At 38.2% G+C, this 25,565-nt stretch overlaps 1 protein-coding gene across 2 annotated transcripts in view; it reads right to left on the bottom strand.

Moving 5' to 3' along the window:
• CPNE5 (copine 5) overlaps positions 1-25,565 on the bottom strand; it is a 137,105-nt gene that overhangs the window by 9,237 nt on the left and 102,303 nt on the right. For both annotated transcript variants that reach the window (XM_034414757.3, XM_087889586.1), the window contains exons 11-17: positions 23,365-23,406; positions 22,751-22,826; positions 13,713-13,766; positions 13,054-13,115; positions 3,764-3,810; positions 1,693-1,874; positions 438-565 (exon numbers count right to left, since the gene is read on the bottom strand). In XM_034414757.3, coding sequence (XP_034270648.1) covers positions 438-565; positions 1,693-1,874; positions 3,764-3,810; positions 13,054-13,115; positions 13,713-13,766; positions 22,751-22,826; positions 23,365-23,406 — 591 coding nt within the window. The remainder of the gene's footprint in view (positions 1-437; positions 566-1,692; positions 1,875-3,763; positions 3,811-13,053; positions 13,116-13,712; positions 13,767-22,750; positions 22,827-23,364; positions 23,407-25,565) is intronic.

Here is a 25,565-nt window from a genome sequence, read left to right as displayed (position 1 = left end):
CACAAAAATGGGGCCACAACAGGTATGGGTGGACATGTTTGACTTGGTCTTTGTTTAGGAGCAGATGAGATGTCATCTGAAAAGGAAGGACAATGATACCTGTCCTGGTCATAGTCAATTTTCTTGCCTATCAGATTGTATATCATGACATTGTGGACCTCCATATGGCCCAATGATTTTTTGAATGTAGGTTGATTTCTGATAAATGTATATGTGCATCTGTGACCACCTCCAATTCAGAGTTGTTCTGAATATGTTCTGTCACTTGGCTATGTTCCCTTCTACATTGCAATCCTAATAAATAAAACATGCAAATCAGTCAGTTTATGTGGTTTCTGGCTTGTAAAAACGAATGGTATGAATTTGTATGCCTACTTTATGGCAAGAAGCTTTCAATGTCATGCTTTATAAAATACTTTATATTTGTATGGACCTACCCAGCCACATGGTTGACCACTGGTGCAAAGTTAGTTGGGCCATAGAGCTGCACAGTCTTGAGGCTCTGGTGATACGCTTCAAGGATTCCTTCTATTCCACTACAGTGAGGATTGTCACAGTTGCCATTCTGAAAACAGAGAAATGGGGACACAACTAAAGGCAATCTCCAGGCAGATGCTGCATCTTAACCATCTTCCTTTGGCTTTAATCCTTCCACTTGCCCTTAAACATCCCTTTCATCTAACAATGTGCCACAACAAAGATAAAAATGCTAGGCAGCAAGATGAATAACAGTTTTCTTTAAAGACCCAGAATTATAAAATGTATGTAAAAAGACAGTCGAGCAGCTTGGCTTCCTTCTTAAAAGAAAGAGCATGTGACTGCTCAGGATTCTATTGAGACAAATTAGGAGCTTTATCTTTGTGGCTCTCTCCTGCAGCTTTGATCTATGACTGGGTGTATTTCTTGCAATACATATCTTATCTCTCTCCCTGCATGTTAGATCACACCACATGCATGCATATTTGCTCATGGAATATGAAGAGGCAGAACTACTGCTAGCTATGTCTAAGTAATGCATGCATCTTAGATTTATCTTGAATGACTCCCTCCCTGTTGGAAGCAAAGATTAAGCAGATACAACTGAAGCTGCCTCTCAGGGGTTTGAAGGGATAGCAATAGTAGTGAAGACATTTTTCTTGGGTTGAGGGTTCATCCAGATTTTACAGATACATCAACATTTAAAAAGGCGCCAGTTAACATTGCTTCTTTTCTTATTATAACCCTCAAGGCTTTAACTCAGGAGTGGGCAATCTCTGACTTCCAGATGCTGAACTGCAGTACTTAGCTGGGCCTGCTAAAAGATGCAGCGGGGAAGATCTGGAGGCCCATAGGCATTTTTGTAAGTAAATTCCAAGCTCCTTGAAAAGTCAGGCCAGGGCAAGGAAAGCAAGGCTACCCAGTGCCAGCAAGCCAGCCTATTCATTTTATTCAGGAGCAAGGAGAAATAAACCGGGGCTTGTTCCCTAGTCAGTGTGTATAGGATTGCAGCTTAAAAGATTCCTTGATTCTGCTGTCAATGAGGCCAAGTCTCTGCCAACAGGATCATATGGCATTTTTGCTCTCTCCAGAAAAGGCATCTCAGAATGTGACACATTGGACTCCTCTGTCTGGCACTTGATCTGATCTGAAACAAAGCGTCCCTCGGGAGCTGTTTTTTGAATGCTGGTGTGACTCAAAGGGAAGTGTCAGTACCAAGGGGAACTCATGAGACACACGCCCGTCGGGGGGAATCTTGGCTCCAAACCCAAGCGCTGGGAACATTTTATCACTGTCATAGTCCTGGATGATCTCCCCAACAGCCTTCAGTGCCATGGCGTATGCATTGAGCTGGTATGGATTCATGTAATGAAGGGAGGTAGATTGAGAAGGATTGCCTGCAGAAAATGAGAGAGAGAGAGAAAGAGGAAGAATCCAAAGGAGGAAGAAGGAGAAGGAACAGCAGTGAATTCATTGTCTGGGAGCCAGTTGCATTGATGAAGTTTGCTTAACGTCAACAACAACAAAAAAAAACCTTATCTGGAGTGCTGTAACTGGGAACCTCTCCCTGAGGAGCTTCACCTGATGCTACTACATTATCTTTCAGAGCTGGCAATCATGACATTTTCATCCTCTCAAGCACTTCAGTGGTTGGTATTTTAAGTACTGAAAGCATATTTTAAATACAGAAAATGGAATTTGCATTGCTGTTTGAATTAGTATTGAATCTGTTGTTAAGTTGTATTGCTCTACCCTGCTTGTCCTACTGATTTCAACATTATGCAGGGCCAAATGCTCTAAACAATTAAAACACATCAGGCAAATTACACACCTTATATACTTGAATTGTCATACACTCTCTACAGTAATCTGCCATTATTTTCAGAGTTGCCTTAGGACACTACCAAATAAAATCTATACAGCACAGTCAATCACTTTTATATTGCTAACTTTCTATGGCAAGGGGAAAAAAAGATAGTAGAAGCACAGGAAGATATATAAGGCCTAGAAGTTAGAAAAGGTAGAAATTGTCATTACTGTACAGGTAGTCTTCGCCTTACAACAGTTCATTTAGTGACTGTTCAAAGTTACATCACTGAAAAAAGTGACTTATGACCATTTTTCACACAACCATTGCAGCATCCCCATGGTCACTTGATCAAAATTCAGACAGTTGGTAACTGGCTCATATTTACGATGGTTGTAGTGTCGTAAGAGGGTCATGTGATCCCCTTCTGCAACCTTCTGACAAAGTCAGTGGAGAAGCCAGATTCACTTAACAACCATCTTACTAACTTGTCCACTGCAGTGATTCACTTAACAACTGTGGCAAGAAAGGGTAGTAAAACTCACTTAAAGTCTCACTTAGCAACATAAATTTGGGGGTCCGTTGTAGTTGTAAGTCGAGGACTACCCTGTATCTAATGAACATCTAATGAAATTTCATGAAAGAGACAGCAGGTGGCATAATAAGTCTTAGCTTGCTATATTGAAATATTCTTGGATCTGCTTAAGAATTCAGCGATCTTATCTACAAGTACAAGCAGACGTGCGTTGTGTGCATGTACAAAAGAGAGCATTCACTTGTTTATGCAGCTAAAATAAGGAAAGTTCTTGGCAATGATTTTGCAAGGCACATATTCACATCTTTTACATTTGTATATAAATCACTAGTCTTGCTCACCTCTTCTAGTTTTGTCCCTGAACCCAGTTCATAAAAATCAGTACAACAGGAGACACCATGAACTGAGCCTGATTTTTAAAGCATAAAGTGATGAGAGTAGCTGATTTTGCCCTTTTCTTTATTATCTCACCACACTTTTCCAGGGTTCCTAATTGAAGCTCGCTTCCAGCATGAAATATTTTGCTTTCTCATTTGATACTTAATTTGGTGCCTTTACAGGGCAGGCAAAGCAATCTGACCTTATATTACAAAACTCAGAATTAAAGAAGAATCAGCTTCAGAAGTTTCCATGGGTTTAGAAGAGGTATGCAAGATTGGATCACTCCCTTGAGAGGAGAGAGACAACATCAATATATTCTATAACCCCTTAGATAGCTTTTCTGAGGTCACCTTAGGTTATGATCTAATGAATGGTAGCTTCCTGGGGAAAAGCTACCATTGAACATAATAGGCACTTTTATGCAATATGTTTAGGCTTAAGATTTAATGACTTTAATAAAAGTATAATGATCCAATTTTATTTTTAAACACTAGTAAATTGTATAAGCAAATAACACACTAAATACATAACACACTAACAACAATGAAGAAATAAAAACTTACCATTGGAAGCTGTGAAATCAATGGCCACTGTGAAATTGATCTGTGTCCTGGAAGAAAAAAAAATCACAATATCATCATTTAGGCTGTAATTGTACAAGCTACAATTGTAAATTGTTTAGTAAATTATTTAGCCTTTGAGAAAAATGAAATCCAGAGTTGTTGGAAACTATGTCCTCAACTTTCCTTCTAGGTAAAGGTTCCCCTTGCATATATGTGCTAGTCGTTCCCGACTCTAGGGGGCGGTCCTCATCTCCGTTTCAAAGCGAAAGAGCCAGCGCTGTCCGAAGATGCCTCCATGGTCATGTGACCGGCATGACTAAACATCAAAGGCACAAGGAATGCTGTTACCTTCCTACCAAAGGCGGTCTTTATTTTTCTACTTGCATTTTTTTCCTGCTTTCAAACTGCTAGGTTGGCAGAAGCTGAGACAAGTAATGGGAGCTCACCCCCTTACGTGGCACTAAGTATTCAAACTGCTGAACTGCCGACCTTTCAACTGACAAGCTCAATGTCTTAGCCAATGAGCCACCGCATCCCATACTTTCCTTCTAGTATTATCTTTATTCCAATAATTGTGTTTATACTAATTAATTAGAATAGTAAACTAAGAGACAAAAAGGACAAGCATAAAAATGGACAGAGGGACACATAACTAAAACAGAATACCAGCAAATAGCCCTAATCTGCAAGGATGAAGTCAGGAAAGCTAAAGCTCAGAATCAACTAAGACTTGAAACAAATGCCAAAAATAATAATAAAAGTTTCTTTCAACGTGTAAAAGACAAGAAAAAAGTCAAGGAAACAATCGGTCCACCAATGAGAGAAGATGGCAAGGAGGTGAAGGAGAAAACAGAACTGCTTAATTAATTCTCTGCATCTGTTTTTACACAAAAGGAAAAAACAGACCAACCTATCAAAAGCAGGACAATAGAAGATAGACTAGGAATACAAGTCCAAACAGGAAAGAGTTCTGAAGGAGCTGACAGATGTGATCTTGGAACCACTGGACCAAATCATTCAAAGCTCCTGGAATGCTTGGAAAAAAATCAGAGGACTGGAAAACAGCTGATGTGGTTCCAATCTTCAAAAGGAAAAAAATGGATCCAAGAAACTACAGGCCAACCAGCGTGACCCTGATACCTGGGAAAATCCTGGAAAAGTTAATAAAACAATGGGTCTGTGAACACCTAGAAATGAGCAAAACTATTACTAAAAGCCAACATAGGTTTTTTAAAAACAGATCATGTCAGACAAACTTAATTGCCTTCTTGGATAATGTGACAAAATTAGTGGATAAGGGAAGCTTAGCGGACATTGTTTATTTAGACTTCAGTAAAGCATTTGACAAAGTAGACCTCAGTCTAAGATAGAACAATGCGGGATAGATAGTCCCATCACCAAAAGGATTTGCAATTGGCTGGCCACCCACATTCAGCTCACAGTCCTCAATGAAATTTGAGTGCTCACAGTCCTCAATTATATGTAAATGGAGGGAAACATGCAATGGGATACCACAGGGTTCTGTCTTAGGCCCAGTTCTCCTCAACATATTCATAAATGATTTAGCTGAGGGGATAAAAGGGGAATTCATCAAATTTGTGGACAATACCAAGCTGGGAGGAATAGTCAACACTTTAGAAGATAAGATTCAAGATACAGAGAGATCTGACAGACTGGAACACTGGGCCCTCTCCAAGGAAATGCAAATCAGTGGTGAGAAAAGTAAGGCAAGTAAGGTAAGAAAAACTAAATGCAGAGGTGTAGAATAGGTGGTATCTGGCTCAACAGCAGTAACCCTAAGTGTCCTAGATGACAACCATTTATGTATGAGCTAGCAGTGTACCATAGCTGCTTTAAAGCCAATGCAGTCTTAGGCTGCATCAACAGAGGGATAATATCAAGAGCATGTGAAGTGATAGTTCCACTTTATACTGCACTAGTAAGATCACACTTGGAATACTGCATCCAGTTCTGGTCACTCTGATATAAAAAAATGTTGAGGCTCTAGAAAGAATGCAGAAAAGAGCAATAAAAATGATTAGGGGTCTAGAGGCTAAGCTTTGCTATGAATGGTTGCGGGATCTAAATACAGTATGTCTAGTCTAGCAAAGAGAAGGACTATGGGTGACATGATAGCAGTCTTCCACTATTTGAGGGGATGTCACAGAGAAGAGGAAGTCGCCATATTCCCCAAAGCACCTGAGAATAGGACAAGAAGTAGCGGATGGAGACTTATAAATGAAGATCCAACCTAGAATTGAGAAATTTTCTGACAGTAAGAACAATTAATCAGTCGAATGGCTTGCCACCAGAAGTTGTGGGAGCTCCATCACTTGAGAGTTTCAGGAAGAGACTGGACAACCATCATCTGGAATGGTACAGATCTCCTGCTTGAGCAGAAGATTGGACTAGAAGACCTCCAAAGTCCCTTCCAACTTGGTTATTTTTATTTTATTCTATTCTGTTCTATGACCTTCTCAGAGTTTTGTCCCAAAGAGAAGAAAGAAGGGAGGCTTTCTCAATGGTTGCCCTCATTCTGTAAAATAAGCAACCTCCTGAGGTGGGCTTGACTCTATTCTTCTGGTATTCAGGAAGACATTGGAAGACATCTCTAAAAGACATTTAACGTCTACCTATGTTTGTTTGGTGGCCTTCAGTACATTTGAAATGATTTTATGATTTAAATGGAAATGTTGACGGGTTTTTCTGGCAGTTTTTCGTATAATAAATATATAAATCCCGCAAACTAGTGGTCTAAAATGCTATGAAATGAAATAAAGCGAAGACGTGTTTCATTGCTTCTAGTACCAAATACTAATAACTATTGGTATATAATAACTATGTAATAATAACTCTTTGTGTGTCCCCCGCCCCCCGTGGGTTCCTATGAATCAGCACAATTCCCAGTTCCAGAGCCTATCTAGGTAGACAAGGAATACAGGTTTAAAGGACAGTGCGCATTAGTGCTATTAAAATGGATGATTGAAAAAAGCTGTCTGCAGACATTTCTCTGGCAGCCTTCTCAGATGAGATTCCAAATCTCTCATCTCCCACCCTCCACCAAAAGCAATTGCTCCCATGACAGGTCTTTCCTTCAAATGTCATACAAGCCTTCAATGAAAGAATGCAGCTGTCAGTGGGAGATAACAATTTAAAATGCCGGGTGGAAAGACAGAGACCAGGTTGAAGGGAAAGGCTTCTTTGTTTTGCTGCAATGGAAATACATCTGAATTAGATATAGCACTGGCCAGGGATGTATTTTTAACTCTAGAAAAGAGCACTAAGATGTAACTATCTGTGGCTATGCAAAACTGAGATCCCCATAGTTCCACTTCTTCAATTGGTAGTGTTTGAATTTTCCTAAAGCTACGTGGGAAGGCCTAAGGACACTCCCCATTTGTGTTTATTTTCATATTACCTCTGAGCCTGGAATATGAGGCAAATCCAATAATTAATAAAAGAAATCTGTAAAATGTAAAATCAAAAGTTATTAAAAAACCCAAAAACTCCTGCATACACAGCAAATTGGTCTCCAGGCCTTAAACACTAGCTTTTCACCCAGCTTACTGAGTTCAGAACAAATATCATAATAATGAATTATGGTTGATCACACAGCCAAATGATCAGACTGAATTTGGCATTTTTATTCATCTATTGAGTCCTTCAAATCCTGGGATAAGCAGATGTTGTTGTCTGATGGTGTTAAATGTATCATTGCAAGATGTAAGCTGTTCCAAGTACAGCTGTCTTCTGCAATTGACTGATGATGATTTTGTCAATGCTGATGATGTTTATGTTGTGCTCCAGTCATTTTGGGATTGCATCCAGAAACCTATTGGTACTATTTTTACAATGACACTGGAACTGCTGGTCAGAAATGGTCTGCATTCTGGTGGCTCAAACCCGGCTCCGTGAGATGGAGTGAGTGCCTGTCACTCGATCCCTAGCTCTTGCCCACTCAGCAGTTCAAAAGCATGCAATACTACAAGTAGATACCACTTTGGTGGAGAAAAAAAACCCTAACTGTGGTTTGTGTGTGTGGAGAGTGAAAGCTGGTGCTGGACCTGGCTGGATGTGAGACATCACAACATGAGTCGAATCGAGTCGAGTCGAGTCGGGTTGAGTCGAGACCAGCAAAGAAGCCCAGAAGAGCCAGCAACCTGAACACCGCTAGTTAACTAGTATAAAGTAAACTGGTATGACCCTGCAGTACACCAAGGATAGGTGCATAAGCGCTGAACAGAATGAGCTAGCAATTTAGGCCGTCAGGACTGCATTGTGTCTAGCATGTGTAGATTTCCCTGACACTGTATGTCATACACTAAATAAATTCATTCTTTTGTCACCGTCATTCTACTTCTATTTGCAGGACTATGTATTTTGTGATTTTTTCCCCCCTGTTATTATTTAATTATTAATAACTATTCAGGATGATGCTTGAAGCAGGATAGTAAGAAATCACCAGACAAGCTTGGCAGAGGAGCTCTGCTGGGAAGCTGGCTTGACTTTTACAGAGAAAGAAAACAGATGGTCAAGGAAAGGAAGGAATAATTAGTAAGATGTTAAACTAAGTAGCTTTCTCCGGAGTTGAGAGGATCGTAAGGAAAAATTGGTCAATGAGAGGACTGAATGAGAGGAAACACATTGAATTACTAATGTGAAAAAGGTAACAGGATAATGAGTTTCAAGAAAAAGAAGAATATAACAATCTTACCAATATATTTCAGAGAATGTGTGCTAGTTTTTTTTTTTTTTTTAATTTTATTTATATGCCGCCCTTCTCCGAAGACTCAGGGCGGCTTACAATGTGCTCAGTTACCATAAATCATTCAAGGTCCTCTTTAATATTGAATAAATCTAAGAAATCTCTTTACCTTTCAATTAATCTACCTCTTTCAGGATTCCTTTTGAGAAATTAATGGGTTAACAATCCATGTTGGTTGTTAAGTGCTCTGAATGTGCTTGGATTGATTTCTAGACTCCAGTGCCTCTCAAAACCCACAAACTGAGCTCTGATGGATTCTTCAGTGATTGGATATTTGCATATGGAGAATGCCGGATTTTTATGGGCCAAGAATGACTGGTAGATCCATCAGCTAAAATACTCTTGGCTGCAAACAATGAGCCTGCTGCCCAACATCTAAACAAAAGCCAGCTCTCAGCAATATATAGAAAATAACAACAACAAAGCAGTAGCAAAGGGTGGAAATATCCTTCAGACTTGGGGAATTGTAAGGGTGGCAGAAATTCAGAACACACCATTTGAAAAGTAGAGGATTGCAGAATAGCCCGATCAAGACTTTGCTTCCAGGTGATCATGAAATCATGACTGTTGTTATTTAGGGAAGGGAGCATTTTTAATATGAGTCCCCACAATGCAACATTATCCTTCACATTGCCAGATGCATTACTAATCCAGGTGCATTACGATAAAATAAAAAACGGTTAGCATTTTAACTAAACTATCTATTTGTACAGGTAGTCCTCGACTTACAATAGTTCATATAGTGACCTTTCAAAGTTACAACGGCATTGAAAAAAGTGACTCATGACCGTTTTTCATACAACCGTTGCAGCATCCCCATGGTCACACGATCAAAATTCAGATGCTTGGCAACTGGTTCATATTTGTGAGAGCTGCAGTAACCATGTCAGGGGTGAAATGCTCCCGGTTCAGACCGGATCGCCTGATCCGGTAGCGATAGAGGCGGGTGGTTTGGAGAACCGGTAGCAAAAATCCCTGCCCCCCTCCACCCTATGCCCAGCTGAGCTGCACAATCATCAGAGGCTTTTTTTTTTATTTTTAAAAGCATTTTTTCTACAACCTCTTCAGCCGAAAAAATGCTTTTAAAAGTAAAAAAAAAAGCCTCTGATTATTGTGCGGCTAAGCTGGGATCGTCAAATGCTTTTAAAAGCCTCTGATGATTCCAGCTGAGTTGCCTGATCGGCAGAGGCTTTTTTTCTTTTAATGCCTCTGACGATCCAAGCTGAGTTGCCTGATTGGCAGAGGCTTTTAAAAGAAAAAAAAGCCTCTGCCGATCAGGCAGCTCAGCTGGGATCGTCAGAGCCTTTTGAAAGCATTTTTTAACATTTTTTGTAGAAAAAATGGTTTTAAAAGTAAAAAAAAAAAGGCCACGCCCACCCAGTCATATTACCACCCCCCCAAGCCACGCCCACAGAACCGGTAGTTAACAAATTTTAGATTTCACCACTGAGTCACTTGATTTATCTTTTGTGACCTTCTGACAAGTAAAGTCAATGGGGAATCTGGATTCACTTAACAACCATCTTACTAACTTAACAAATGCAATGATTCACTTAACAACTGTGGCAAGAAAAGCTGTAAAATGGGGCTAAACTCCCTTAACGAATGTTTCACGTAGCAACATAACTTTTGGGCTCAATTATGGTTGTAACTCAAGGATTACCTGTACTTTTAAGTGTGACTAAATAAGTTAGTGATCCTTCAGGCACATCTCCAAGTTTTGCAAAACCAGTTCTCAACACCAAAATGTGCACCCTAGGGAAGACCATCTATTAAATGTATTTGTTAGGAAAAGTCACGGTGTTGTAAATGGATAGGAAAACTGATGCCTGGGAAACTTGAACAAAAGAGACATTTGATTAACTATATGATAAATTACATGGACTGAATATAAAGAGATTTTTCTTGCGAGAACTGGCTGTGATGACTCATCACAGGCAAAAGGGATTCTGCCTGAGGCAAAAGTGTATCAGCAAAACAAAATCTCTCCAAGGTGTTTGAGCTTCTTTCTTCAAAATGACTTTGGACTTTTAAGAGGCTTTTCTTCATCCCCCCACTCCCTGTGCAGCTTGCAAGAGAAATAGGAAGTAATAAAGCTATATTATGTAAGATGAACACAGAAAATAGTAATAACTAAGCCTCTCCTAATTTACCTTATTTTTATTTTTTTTAACCCGTCTTCAATCTTTTATTAGCTTATGCTTTAAGATTCTCCCCCAAATGCTTGCTTTATCTAAGGTAAGTTGTTATTCTTAGGTCTAATAAATTAGGCACTGGACCAAAAGCTCTGTATTACACCCTCTTACATTGTCCCAAATATAAAGAGATTCTCTTGCTTTTGTTTTGTTTGCATATTTTGACATTAATTTTATATCTGGAAGCCCAGTAACACCAGACTAAAAAGCCCTTTTAGCAGGCATTCTCTATGCATGGCAAAAATTAGATCCAACTCTGTATATTTTCAGCAGCTTTTTTTTTTTTTATGTTCTTGTGTAACAGAACATAATTTTCTTTCCAGTGTTCATTTGAATAATTTATCAGTAATTCAATGTCTGATGGTGCAAATAAGCACAATTTCAAATCAGGAGGCAGAGACATTTGTTACACTGACATAATCAGGGGAATCTTATCTGTTTCTCTTTCCATTTTATTATCATAAAATCCCATGCACTAAGCTTTTTGAAAAGAGGGCGGACAAAACATGATAACAAATATGACATTATAGAGATGTATCTGATACATGAGCTTGTTCAGATGTTTAATTGTATGAGTGGCAGCCATATGTGAAGTTTTAAATCCTAAATAGCTCAATGGCTGTGCTTCTGTGGCATTTCAGAGTTGCTTATTTGAAAACAGCAAATAAAGAAAACAGCAAACAACTAGCTTATGTCAGAGAGCTGCAGCATCTTTCTTGATCAGTTCTAGTCACTCTGATACAAGCTATTGAAACAAAATGGAAAATATTTTCCAGAAAGTGTAACATTCCATCAGGAGGTTTACAAGTACTCCTTGACTTACAATTGTAATGGAGCCTAACCCAATTTTATGACTTTTTTGGTGGCAGTCTTTAAGTGAATTAATATGGTCGTTAAGTAAATCTGTGGTCATTAAGTGAACACCATGGTTGTTAAGTAAACTCATTGTTCACCAGGGAGCGCTTTTGCTAAAAACCAGAAAAAAACCCTGTTTTTTTGGCAAAAACACTGTAAATTGTGGTCACAGGACTGTGAGATGCTGCAAATGGCCATAAATGCAGGCTAGTTGCTGAGGAACCAAAATGTGGTCATGTGACCACAAGGGGGCACAGCCACCAGAATTTTGGAATCAAGTTGTGAATACTTTTGTGGGGGGAGGGACTCTGTTGTAACTTTAAACAGTCACTAAGCAACCCAAAGTAAGCCAAGGACTGCTTATATACTATTTGAGCATTCTCAAAGTAGAAGAAGTCCAATTACCATCACTAGCTAAAATCAAACTCTTGTGTGCCTAGTCCTTAACATTTTGCCACCACCAATCCTTATCATCCATCTCTAATCCTACAACATAATTTTACAATGAAATGCAAGAATCACCTATTGCATTCCCATGTCACGTCAAACCAGGATAATAAACCATTACTGGAACAAGCATCATGTTGGTGCAACAGCTGGATTCCTTCTATTTGCTTCTTCTCTTTGGAGGAATAAAGGAAGCAAAGAGAAATTTATATGGGAGCCATTGTTTGATCTTGGGGCCACAACTGCAATGATGCCAACGATGTGATCAGAAGGACCTGGGATAAAAAAATCTTGGCCTGTTTTGTTTTATTTTGTGTGTGTGGAAATGGTTGGAAATGGGAGCATTTCATAAAACTACAACTTTATCCTTGCTTTCCCATCTCTATTTCTGTTTTTGCAGCTGAAAATCCTTGGCCATTTCGATACCAACTTTTGGCGGCATGATTTGGATCTATCTTCTGAGGATTTTGGAGAATTTTAACAGGACATGTTTTGCTTCCTGGAGACTTGGGGAACATTCCCACTGCTTCTTTAGATATTTTCATACCTAAAATCATAAATATTATCATCTTGACACTCTGTTTTGGCAGGATACATTTTTGGACATTGTAGAGGCTATAAATGAGGTGCCAGACTTACTAAATATGTAGCTGGCTGTAGCTTGCCGCTGAGGAACATTTGAACCTAGAATTAAAATTATGCATTCTCAAACAAATCAAAATTCATAAACTAATAATGAACCTTGCTTTATAGCTTTAAGCCAGCGTTATCTGGACATTTAAAACCTAATTCTGATGTTGGGGTTAATCATACAAAGCTATGCCTTCTTCAAGATCTTGAAAAGAGAAGAGCAAACTAAAAGCAGTCAATTGCATAATTTATTTTAGTTACTTGTTTTGGCTGAAGTACAATTCTCTTCTAATTAGGCAATAGCGCACACAGGTTGGTAGGAATATGTATACCTACCAACAATCTTTCCCATGATGTCTGGGTTAAATTTCAGTGTTTTAGCAGGAGAGATGACTTACCCTCCTTTGATGTAATCTAGAAACGTATGTTCTGATTCTGTGGCAAATGACAGCAATGTTACCTTGAAAAGGAAGAAACAGGATGTATGTCACATAAGGACCAATGAAATAATTGTTACTGCGGCAGGAGCATCTGACGCTAATGATGATTTGCAGTCATGTCCAAGGCCACCCCATCTTCAGTCTACTTCCAGTCCAATAGGTTACCACAACTGTTTTTTTAAGATTATCAGATTTGGGTTGCAAAAATCCAGAAGAAACATTTTCATAAATGCAGGAATTAACATTAATTCAAAACATTTTCTACATTTAGTCTGTGTTGAAATATTTATCAGCTCTGTCTGCCTTTGATTCAAATCAGATTGCACTATTTTCTATTATGGTATTTTAATTGTGGAATCCTGGATACAGGACTGAAAGCCACCTGTTTTTATTGGCCAATCCTCCGGCTGGTATTTGTATAATACAACTGCTGGGGGAAACAACACTGATAGTCATGCATTATTTGCTGCTCACTTTACATCAAGACATGCAATTTTCTGCCTATTTCCTATTGTTGAGGCTCAAATAAAAAAGAAATCCCAACTTCAAAATTACTCAGATGGAATGTTGGGGAAATATTTTAATACATCAAGTACATTTATAATAATGTTACTCACTGTTCCTGAATTAGAGTATTTCTTTTTCTTCATTTTCTTTTTGGGATTTACCACCTGAGAGAAAGAAGAAAAATGATGCTAATATAAACATCTCTCTGAGACATCTGGTCTGGCCGAGCCTGTAATGTACACTAGAAGCAGTAGATGCACTCCTGGTATTTACTTATACTAATCCCATCTCTATACATGACACTTTGTAGAGGGATATTGGAAAACAAAATAAAAGATGTGATGCTGCCCCAAGGAATATACAAATTCTATTTAAACAAAAAGGAAGTCTAAGGCTGAAGAGGCAAGTGGGGAAAGGAGGCTCAGAGAACAAAATGTGGATATGCTGTAAACAACTTCATTTGCAAATCATCTGGCTTCTGCTTTAGTTATATATGCTAGGGTTTTTATTTCAGCAATGCAGAGAGCAAGGACTTAAACCAAAGCCTCCCACAAACAAACGTACACTTTGAGAAGGGCTATGAAGAATTCAGCCTTTCTTGTTCTTATCCTTGCAACTATCCCACAAGATGCTCATTATTATTCATCACGTACCAATGAGAATGAAAACTGAAGCACCAATTAAACTTCTACAGACAAGGAGGTGGTGAAGCTGTGCCTCCTGAGCTCCCAAACAGATCAACACATCTGTTACAATCAACAGATCTTTCTAAAAAGGCAAATAGTCTACCTTAATCCAGGTTAACCTTAATTAATACACATTTCTTTTCCACGACACAGGCAAAAATAAGATTTTCTTTTAATATGACACCAAAACCAATTTATACTATTCTTCACAGGGGAAGCAGGTATTTTTCAAAGGGTTGGAGTGGGGGAGTTGTATTAAAGTGGAGGTATTTTACCGTAATACCAATGGAATTTAAACTTGTTTCTCATCTTGAATAAAAGCTTCTTTGTACAAATAAAATAAAATAATAAAGAATGGTAGCAGGCGTAATTCCTAGCATGCCAAATATGAAACAGGAAATAAATCAGTTGTAATATCAGAATCAAGATCACGTGAAGTGTTAATAACATTTTATAATGCCTTGGTAAGGCCACACTTGGAATACTGCATTCAGTTTTGGTCGCCACAATGTACAAAAGATTTTGAGACTCTAGAAAGAGTGCAGAGAAGAGCAACAAAGATGATTAGGGGACTGGAGGCTAAAACATATAAAGAACGATTGCTGGAACTGGGTATGTCTAGTCTGATGAAAAGAAGGACTAGGGGTGACATGATAGCAGAGTTCCAATATCTCAGGGGCTGCCACAAAGAAGAGGGAGCCAAGCTATTTTCCAAAGCACCTGAGGGTAGGACAAGAAGCAATGGGTGGAAACTAATCAAGGAGAGAAGCAACTGAGAACTAAGGAGAAATTTTCTGAGAGTTAGAACAATTAATCAGTGGAACAACTTGCCTCCAGAAGTTTTTTAGAAGATGTTGGATAACCATTTGTCTGAAGTGGTATAGGGTATCCTGATAAGCAGGGGGTTGGAGTAGAAGACCTCCAAGGTCCCTACCAACTCTGTACTACTACTGTAACACTCTCTACATGAGGCTTCCTTTGAGGTGCACCCAGAGGCTCCAACTGGTCCAGAATGCAGCCGCATGGGTGATTATGGGAGCAACAGGGCGCTCCCACGTAACACCTCTCCTGCGCGAGCTGCACTGGCTCCCAGTGGTCTTCTGGGTGCGCTTCAAGGTGTTGGTTCTCACCTTTAAAGCACTCCATGGCATAGGGCCAGGATACTTGCGAGACCGCCTGCTGCTACCGATAACCTCCCACCGGCCAATACGCTCGCACAGAGAGGGCCTCCTCAGGGTGTCGTCAGCCAAGCAATGTCGGCTGGCGGCCCCCAGGGGGAGAGCCTTCTCTGTGGGGGCACCCACCCTGTGGAATGAGCTACCTCCTAAAATACGACTGATCCCGGACCTCCGCACTTTCCGCAAGGCCCTGAAGACTTATTTATTCCAACAAGCCGGCCTAGTTTAAATGGTTTTAATGGGGATTTTTCATCTTTTAATTTTATTGGTTTTGGGGTTTTAAATTGGGAATTTTTTGATTTTGTAGATTTGGGATTTTAAATTGGTAAATGCTGCTGATTTAATCTATTTTAGTTTTTTCTTAACTTTTGTACTATATGTGTTTTAATTTCTGGCTGTCCTCTGCCCTGAGTCCCCCTGGGGATAAGGGTGGTATATAAGTTTAATTAATTAAATAAATAAATAAATTCTATCATGAAACATGAAATAAATCAGTTGTAATATTGTAGGTATATGTGCTATTCCTCTGCATTACAATGAACTTGGAATATACGACTATCCAGTCCTTTATCCTATTCACACTGACTATATTTTCTCAATGTTTTTATTCCATGACCAACACCAACCCCTGATTTTAGTCTTATCAAACATTTTTAATATCTGACAATGCACTCTGCATCATGACTGCCATCATATGCTGCAGTATCAGTGCATTCTGACACCCTTTCCTCCATTGTAGGCTGCCATAGATCAAGTTACAGGTGTGCTGCACTGCCTTACAAAAATATTAGTACAGAATTAAAATTATTCTTCTTCTATATTCATTTCTTTTTGTCTTAATCAAAGGCATAATTACAGAGCAGGTGTCCTGCTAATTTCTAGCCCACACCTATTAAATCATAGCAGCTAGTAATGCAGCTGCATAAGTCTTCCAGGGGTTGGGAATGAGGTTAAAGTGCCCTGCTTAACCTCTTCTCAAAGCCAGAATAAATTCTTCAATGCAGTAAAAAGTAAAGAAAAAAAAAGAAGTGTAAAATTTATTCATATTAGGAAACTCAGATTTCCTTGCTAAAAGATTTGGGCTATTCTGGAGCAAAAGGTTCATTTTTAGCAAATCCATTTCTGATGGATCTTTAGAAAGAAATTTGAAAATAAAATTATCACCATAATTTTTATACCAATTTATGACACAGCTGTATTTGAAATGTGTATGTGTTAGACAATTCACTGCATATTCAGGCTGTGCAAATCATTTGAAAGGGGTGTTTTTGCAAGCCACCTTGGTGCCAGCAAAATATCCCTCTTCAGAGCATTAAAATGGATGCAAGCTTTAAAAGGTTTATGTGGCTACTTTGAAGGCTCACTGCAGCACAGATACATCCATGTGCTGCCACCCCACTTCAGTGAAAATCCCAGTAGGTCACAGTCTGCATACAAATGCATACAGACAGACAACTGGGAAAAGACCTAAAGCTTTTATATGTAACTTTTAAGTAATGTGACTTTTCCAAAACTTCGGCAAAGAATACTTTATTCATATCTCTGAATTTTTTTGAAGCGCTCATTTCTAAAGTTTTATACAGGCCTATTGGACATCAGAAAAGATATAGCAGACTGGTGGGAGAGTCAAGACTATTCAATGGAAGTACCCTTCATAATCCATAGACTTCTCTTTAGAATTCACTAATCCACATACAACAGTGGCTGGGTAATTTTAAATGAGGATGGGGGGAAAAATGGAACTATTGTGAATGGGCAGGCTAAAATATGGCATTCACAGGTAACCAGCCTCATTGCAGATAGTTAATCCACATCCACAAGTGAGGCATGATTCTTGGCCACATTCAAAATTAGACTGAGTCTCTCTCTCTTCTAAAGACAAAAGGGATTCTTTTCAAGCACAGTGTGTAGTTGAACAAGGGAGAAGGGACTAAAAAGATTGAGAGTTCATTACATACTAAGCAATCTTTCTAAAAAATAAGAATTTAAAATCAGATGTGTCTCATATGGGTTGGATTACAACAAGAAAGAGGGACAGTTGGGTCACTGCAGAATCAGTAAACATCTAACTTTCTAGAAGCTCTTGCTAAATTTTAACAACCAGTAATCTCAGCCAGCATAGCCAGTGAGGGCTATAAGGATTTACAGTTAAGCAATATTTGGAGAATCAGAAGTTCTCCTATTAATGGTTTAAAAATAATCTTACATAGTGGTTCCTTCATTCCTTTGAAAGGGAATAAGACAAATATCAGAATTGTTTTTTATGGCCCATTGCCAAAGAGAATGTCTTTCTTTTCATTATTATGAAAAACAGAAATTTAGATTCCTTCTCCCGTTTCATGGCATTCTGTTCTCTAGAACAGCAGAGTTTGTGAATTACATAAACTATGCAAATATCTCTATTTTCTTCTCCTCCCCATTTCCCCTTATTGAGGAGAGAAACTAGGTTCTTTGAGAGGAGCAGCTGGGATCTCCCTATGCCTAGTCAGGCCAGTCATATGAGAAATTGCCCTGGAACTGTCACATTAGATACTATTATAGCAAAACTACCGAGCATAAGACATTAATATGTAAAAAAATGATTGGTAATAACAGGAATCCCAGGGTCTGAAGTAACTGGCACATATGTGGGCAACTGGGCATGTACACTGTTGCAACTTTTGTTTTCCCAGCTTCAGACGGGTTTTGTCATCTGTTGGTGAAGACAGATCTTCAATTTAGGCACCATCAATGCATATTACAACTAGAACTAGTGACAGGCCCCACACTCTATTGGTTAAGATCATCACATGCCATGCCAAGATGTGATTTTTAAATCATGTTTTATTAAAAAAACATTAATGGGTTGGATTTACATTTAATATTAAATTGTTCATCATCGTTTAAAAGGTATTATGGCAGGATTCAATAGTGCAAAAGGGGCTGAAACATTTTTAAGTCTAGAATATCCAGATAGCATTCAGAAGTGGCTATACTATAGCTCTTGATACTATACCTCTTGAATTCACTGAACTGTAAGAAGGACAGCACACTTAGAGTTGCAAGATTCTGTTATAGCAATCTCTTTCAATAAAAGCAGTTTTTGTCATCTTACAAAATTGATTTCACAGTCTGATCTGTTTAAGTGGGGCTGGCATTATGTGAACTCAGTCAAATCTAGTTCCAGCCTCTTGGCACTTGTTCGGTGCTATTTAAAGCCCAATATTAACATTACATGTTAGTAGTCTCAAGAGGTATGTAGATATGCATGAGCATCTGTGCATATCATGATGCTATCACACAAATTATGCCAATTTACAATTATGTAACATCATCAGAGCTTTTACTAAATGCTGTACACAGATAAGGGAAATATATATTCTTCAACTTGGAAACAGTGGAAAGCTTTTTCCATGGACTCCTATGATAACCTATACATTATCTCTGAGGATCCAGATTATTGGGGAAGTATGCTAATTCTGTAAACTGCTTAGAGAGGGCTGTAAAGCACTGTGAAGCGGTATATAAGTGCAAGTGCTATTGCTATCTCATAAAAAAAGAACTTTTGTGCACGACATGGAATTGAAGGGAGAATTAAATATAGTTTTCACAATGGAACAAGTGGTTACCCCCCCCCACTTCTGTCCCACATACCCCTCCCCTCGTGTTTTGCATTTTATTCATCAATGATTTGGGGTCAGGAAACAAGCCCTAAGGATGCCAAGTTTGTAGAGGACACTAAATTATTCAAGATGGTGAAAACACAATTTGATAAATGTCAGAGCAACCTCTTCAAACTGGATTAGGAAAACAAGAGTTCTTTGCCACATGTACAGGTAGCCTAAGCTCTAATGATTCAACAGGAAAGAGATATTTTGGTTGTGGTGGATAGGTTTAAAAAAAAAAACCCACATCATCTCAGCATGCAGTCGCAGAAATGAAAAAGGCAAACGCTGTGTTTGGGAAGATCAGGAAATAGGTTAAAAATAGAACAGCCAGTGTTATAATGCTTTTATATAACTCAGTGGGGAGAGTGCAACTGAACTGTTGCATAAAGCTTAGGTAGTCCCATTCCAAACAATGGGATGTTCAGGCTGAAAGTTTTTAGGTTTGAAAAAGAATTGTAAATGGGGAAACAACACTTTACAATATCTGACAAAAAATGTATAAAAGTCATAAAAGAGAAAAGAATCCACATTAATTGCTTGAGCTCCTGGACAAATTGGGACAGAAAATTAGTAAATGCTATATGTATATTTCAAGACACAGAGTTAACTTCTTTCAAATGGCTTTCCTTAAAGGAGGAATAGGGTTCCTCCTATTATCAGAAAGACTGGTAATCATATAGCTGGAGTGGATAATAGTCAAGCTACTGATTCACTCTAATTATGATACTGCACGTAATCCGTCTGAAATTACTTCTCTCCACGGTCATTCTGGCAATCCCTTATTTATGTTTTTATTGAGATCTGAAATTAGCATGGTACTGTGGTTGCCAATGCCCTATTAATGGTTTTGTACTACAATTGGGCATACTAAATCAGGTGTACACCATGACTTGCTTAGCTATAGAGCAGATACACTTCTTGGTATTTTAGCAGCAGCAGGACTTTAGTGTAAAGATATAAGTCATGCTCAAGAGTTATTATTCATTTTTAGTCTAACATATTGTCATCTAAAATGACAGGTATATACTTCAGAGAGTACTCTCCATGTGAACACCTGATTGTAAATATTTTATTTGCTCCTGCCTATAGGACTGTGAAAGCTGCTAATGTAGTATATGGAAGCAATGATCTGAAACGGGTCTAAATAGGAAGATTTAAATAGGAGAATTTGAAGGGTTTGTTTCTCCCAACTGAAAAATGGGAAAAAATATTGCTTCTATAAAATACAAGGAATGTGTGCATATATTTTTAGGAGCCTAGTGCAATTTATAGGGCAGAAAATTCCTTTTGTTTTAGGCCAACAATTCTGGAGGCACCAAATTTATAAAATCTGGTTAATGTACCAGATGAACATTTCATTCCTTGCTGAACGTTGCCTGCCTTATGGGGACTAGAATTTGGCCAATAGCCTTTAGAAAATACTGAAGCATATAGCAATATGAAATATATATATACAGCATTACTCCATTGGCTTAGAGCCTCAATATTTCAGGAGTATAGATGGTTTTTGGAAGATTTATATTTAGAAAAAAAAAAGTTCCCTAGCAGAGGAGAAAATTACATTGATACATGATGCATTGAAAAGGAAATGATGGTTGTGGTCTAAAACTAGTCTTAAAATAGACTGATTGTGAGAGGCAAGACAGTATTTCTACCTGTGTTGGGATTAGAATCTTATTCAATAAGAGAGAAGAATTCCTGCTACTGTTCCAGGAATCCAGAGGAATCAACAGTAACTATAAAAACTGTTCTACAATATTAATAAAAGCCAGTTTGGTGTATTAGTTAAGGCATCAGGCTAGAAACAGGGAGAGTGTGAATCCTAGTTCCAACTTAAGCACAAAACTGGCTGTGTGATCGTGGACCAGTTTCTTTCAGCCCTAGAAAGAGGTAGAGGCAAATCAGTTCAGAAAAACCTTGCCAGAAAAACGGCAGGAACTTGTCCAGCCAGTCTCAGAGAATTGGCACGATTGAACAGAATAGGAAAAAAAGAGGAAAGAATGTTAATAGCTCATCCTTCCACAGTCTGATTCTTTCCTTGCAATTGCCATCATTTCCAGCCTGCATAATTCCCAGTCAGGAATCACACTGGCAGGATTAATGGGTGTTGAAGTTCAAATGTTTTGGAGGGTTTGAACTGAGAAAGGATGAAAATGAAACCTCAATGGGATAGTATTTCCTGACTGGGGCAGCAATACTATTATGAACTTCGAAGCAACTGCCTCTGGCTGAATGTCATGAAAGCATTGGAAATTACTCTTATTCGCTTTGCATTTTATCAGCTTGGGAGAAAGATGATCTTTGATCTTTCCTCCCCTTACAGTAATAAAATATTTTACCAGTCTTTGGGTTCAGCTTCCTATAATTTGGATAGCTAAAGGGTACCATTTGCTGCTCAATTATTTTTTAAAAGGTATTTCAGATCACAGTCTATAGAAACCTTATTGAATTAATAGTGGTCTTATGTAACTCCTACTAATTTTAATTCAACTTAAGCTGGAATTTCCTAACACAACCTTCCCCAACCAGCTGCCCAAAAAATGTGTTGTGTGCTCAAGTCCCTTTAAGAATATGGAGTGTGGGACTAGTCCAATGTATGTTGAGAGTAGTAAACTGAGGAACTGATGTTCCAGTAGAACTCGCCCCCCACCCCGATCTATGCTTTGGAAAAACCCTAGGGAGGAAGCCCCAGGAAAAAGTAGTATAATTCATCATGAAGATGAGCAAAGTTGATAAATGAAGTCTTGAATTCGAGGAAGGGGGATTTTTAATTTGTCTTTCTAAAAAATTAAGTTAAGCCTATTTTAAGGCTAATGTTACCATTTTCTACAATTTCACACCTTAAATGACAAGAAACCATCCAGCTCAATTTAGTTATTTTGATGGGAAAGGTCGTCATAAGTACAAAAATGTGGTTTCACGAGAGTATGTAACTATTGGGAATGGAATGGAATAGCATAGGATAGGCTAGGCTAGGCTAGGCTAGGCTAGGCTAGGCTAGAATAGAATAGAATAGAATAGAATAGAATAGAATAGAATAGAATAGAATAGAATAGAATAGAATAGAACAGAACAGAACAGAGTAGAATAGAATAGAATAGAATAGAATAGAATAGAATAGAATAGAATAGAATAGAATAGAATAGAATAGAATAGAATAGAATAATTTTTATTGGGCAAGTGTGATTAGACACACAAGAAATTTGTCTCTGGTGCATAAACTCATAGAGTACATACAATATAAATAGCAAGGAATAGGCCATAGATCATAAATCATAGTTACAATCATTAATCATAAGTTACAAAACAACAATTGATAAATCATAAGAAACCAATAGGAGAAGATAGTAGGAAAGATGAAAAGATGAGAAGATGAGAAAAGATGAGAAGTGAGACAGTGCTGTGGGAATTAAGTGTTCAGCAGAGTGATGGCACATGGTGAAAAAAAACCTATGGTTTTAATCAAATCACCACAGAATGCAGGGGTCATAATAGAATGGACCAGATGGATCATAAAGTCTGGCTGTTTGCTCAAGACAAGAATTTTTAAACCATTTCAACCATTTTTTTCAGTCATCCATCAATATCAATTAACTTTGGATGCTGATATTAAGGGGCACCTTGAGAAGCTACTCACCTCATAGACATTAAACTGGCTTTGTCCTCGTGCCAGTTCTCTATAGCTGGTTGTAAACTCTCCAATGAAATCATGACTGTTAACAGAAAATAAGATTGTGAGAGGTGATATACAACAAAGAATCCTATTTCTTTATACCTTGATGGTCCAAGATGAGGAGCAATAAAACGTCAGAGCCAATCAGTGGAAAATCTGCCTATTCCTCACTTCCTTAATTTGTATATTTTTGGTCCAGCTACCAGTATATGGAGTTCTAGTCTAGTCTACTTTTCATTCTTCTCCTGTCATTTACTTAGACAATGCTCTATTTATTAAATAAAGTGATTCATAAGGCAAAGCCAACCTTTCCAAATCTAGGGCCGGTGAGATGTGTTTGGATTTATAATTCTCATCATTTTCAACATCACAGCTGGAATTCTAGTCTCAATACACATGGAAGACTGGGATAGTAAGTCTTTCCTCTTTTGTGGGGGACAAGGGCCCTTTTGCCTCAAGCTCCATAAATTCAAGTATGCTATATGTTCTTGCTGCATTTTCTTTTCATTTAATTTTTATCAAGGTAGTTTTCCTTTTTTAAAAAAATGACTAAATGCAAGGAACTAAATGTTACTTACCTGCCATCTCGATCCCAGTCATACACCTCTACTTTTATGGTTCTGCAAAAGATGACATTAGTGGTCAAGTTGCAATTCCTATTACAGTTTTCTTCTGAGAAAACCACTGGCATGAAAAAAAAGTCAAGCTGTGCATTAGAGATAACATTCTTTCTTTTAAGAAAGCTGAGCAAGTAAGACCAGTGGGATTTAGGGGATATTAAGACTATTCCAGCTACTCTACATAGGCCAAAATCTCCTAAGTAGGCCTACAACTGCCCTGTTAGCCTTTTCTGGATAAACATCTTGGAACCAATGTATTAAATAAGCATGGGTTTACATCAAAGTCTCTTGCCACATAGGGAAAATGGAATTGCCAGGAGGTGAACAACTCCCTATCTTTATTCGGACTCAACACAGAACATGATATGATTGGGCAAAGAAGTCGCTAGCCATGTAATAAATAGGCTGTAAAGGTGCAAGATTTTTTTTTAAGGTGAGCCTTTTGTGCTGCCTCTGGACCATTCTACTTGGCCAATTAAAATATCTCCTTTATCACACAGTTCTATTGGGAAAATGGCTGTCCACAATGTGCTTGAAGGCAATCATTAAAAGTTTAATTTAGACAAGGCAGAGGATCTTTCTTTCTTTCTTTCTTTCTTTCTTTCTTTCTTTCTTTCTTTCTTTCTTTCTTTCTTTCTTTCTTTCTTTCCTTTCTTCCTTCCTTTCCTTTCCTTTCCTTTCCCTTCCTTCCTTCCTTCCTTCCTTCCTTCCTTCCTTCCTTCCTTCCTTCCTTCCTTCCTTCCTTCCTGGGTGGTGGTTAGTTTTCTTAATGAGGGGGTTTATTGCATTCTTCAATAGGATCTCCCCTACTTGAAATTAAACACAGTTTGGGAGTTCTCTTGGTTATTACTGTAATTAATGTTCACATAACAGCTGTGGCCAAAAGGTTTCAGATGTGGAAATGCAACGAAGTAGGTATATTACCCCCATTTCAAAAGAGGAAATGAAAATAAAAAAGCACTGTTAGCAATATGCATCTAGGAAGAAATCAAAATAATTTTCTTTTAAACCCACGTTCTACCCAGTCTGTGTCCTAGTGTCTTTGGACCACTTTCCTGCCAATACATAAAACTGGAAAGTTATTTTTCTTTGTTCTAAAATGAATAAGGTACAAATTAATCAGCACACGTGATGTATCATTTTTGTGATGGCACCCGAAAATACTCCAAGGAAGCATTTTCTCTCTCTCTCTGAAGGTCTGATTTCCTATCTTTTAAAGCTTTTTCTGGCAACTGAAGACAACTTCAGACAGAATTTTGATCAGCTCTGGTATTTTGCACTGCATCCCAATTCTCAACTTTTAGTTACATGTGATTTTTTTTGTATCTGTTATCAGATACAAATTCTGTTATCAGAAAACAAATGTTATTTTGTTTTCCTATGTTTTTGTAATGTTTTAGTTACTTATGTTTCTCTGTGAAGTTGAAGGATGAGATACACATTATTATTATTTTTTTAAATTTGATTTATATGCCACCCTTCTCCGAAGACTCAGGGCGGCTTACAATGCGTTAAACATTGTGCGTTAAGCAATATTAATAAATATTAATATTTATTAATATTCTAATAAATGCATGCAAACTGTGGTTTGTCTTTAAAGTATGAGGAAGAAGGGAGGTTGCCACACATGTATTTCATCTATTTTGCCTGGGTTACATTGGGAAGAACCATTTAAATGTTGATAAACGGACAGTCTTCTGAGACAAAATTTGCCAATGTCTGGTAGATATTATTTAACCCCAACAGTTTAATATTTGCCTTACAAGGATGCCAGAGATATTTGTTGTTCCCAAGTAGACAGTGGGGACACTAGCCTTTTACCCTTAACTCCAATGCAATTTTCAATGTCAGGCACTGATTATTCTCAGTAAATACTCCAGGCTAGTGGCTTCTTAAACTCTTGTTAGCAAAATGACAGTGATTAAATTGCCTGTGGCTGTATGTATGCTGACAGGTGACATTTGAATTCTCAGAGGCACAGGAATGAGTGGAGATGTCAGAGCAGACTTGAGTTCCATTTGGAACTAATTTACAGAGACTCTGCCACATCTCCTCACCCACTTCTGTGACTTGAGAATTGCTTTCTCGATATTTTCAGTGCTTCTTGAAGTCAACCAAACTTCCAAACTATTGCACACATCAGCAATTTAAGAAAAGGC

Source organism: Pantherophis guttatus, chromosome 3 (assembly GCF_059756535.1).
Source record: "Pantherophis guttatus breed Tessera chromosome 3, ASM5975653v1, whole genome shotgun sequence".
NCBI lineage: Eukaryota > Metazoa > Chordata > Lepidosauria > Squamata > Colubridae > Pantherophis > Pantherophis guttatus.
This window is presented reverse-complemented; position numbering and strand designations above follow the sequence as displayed.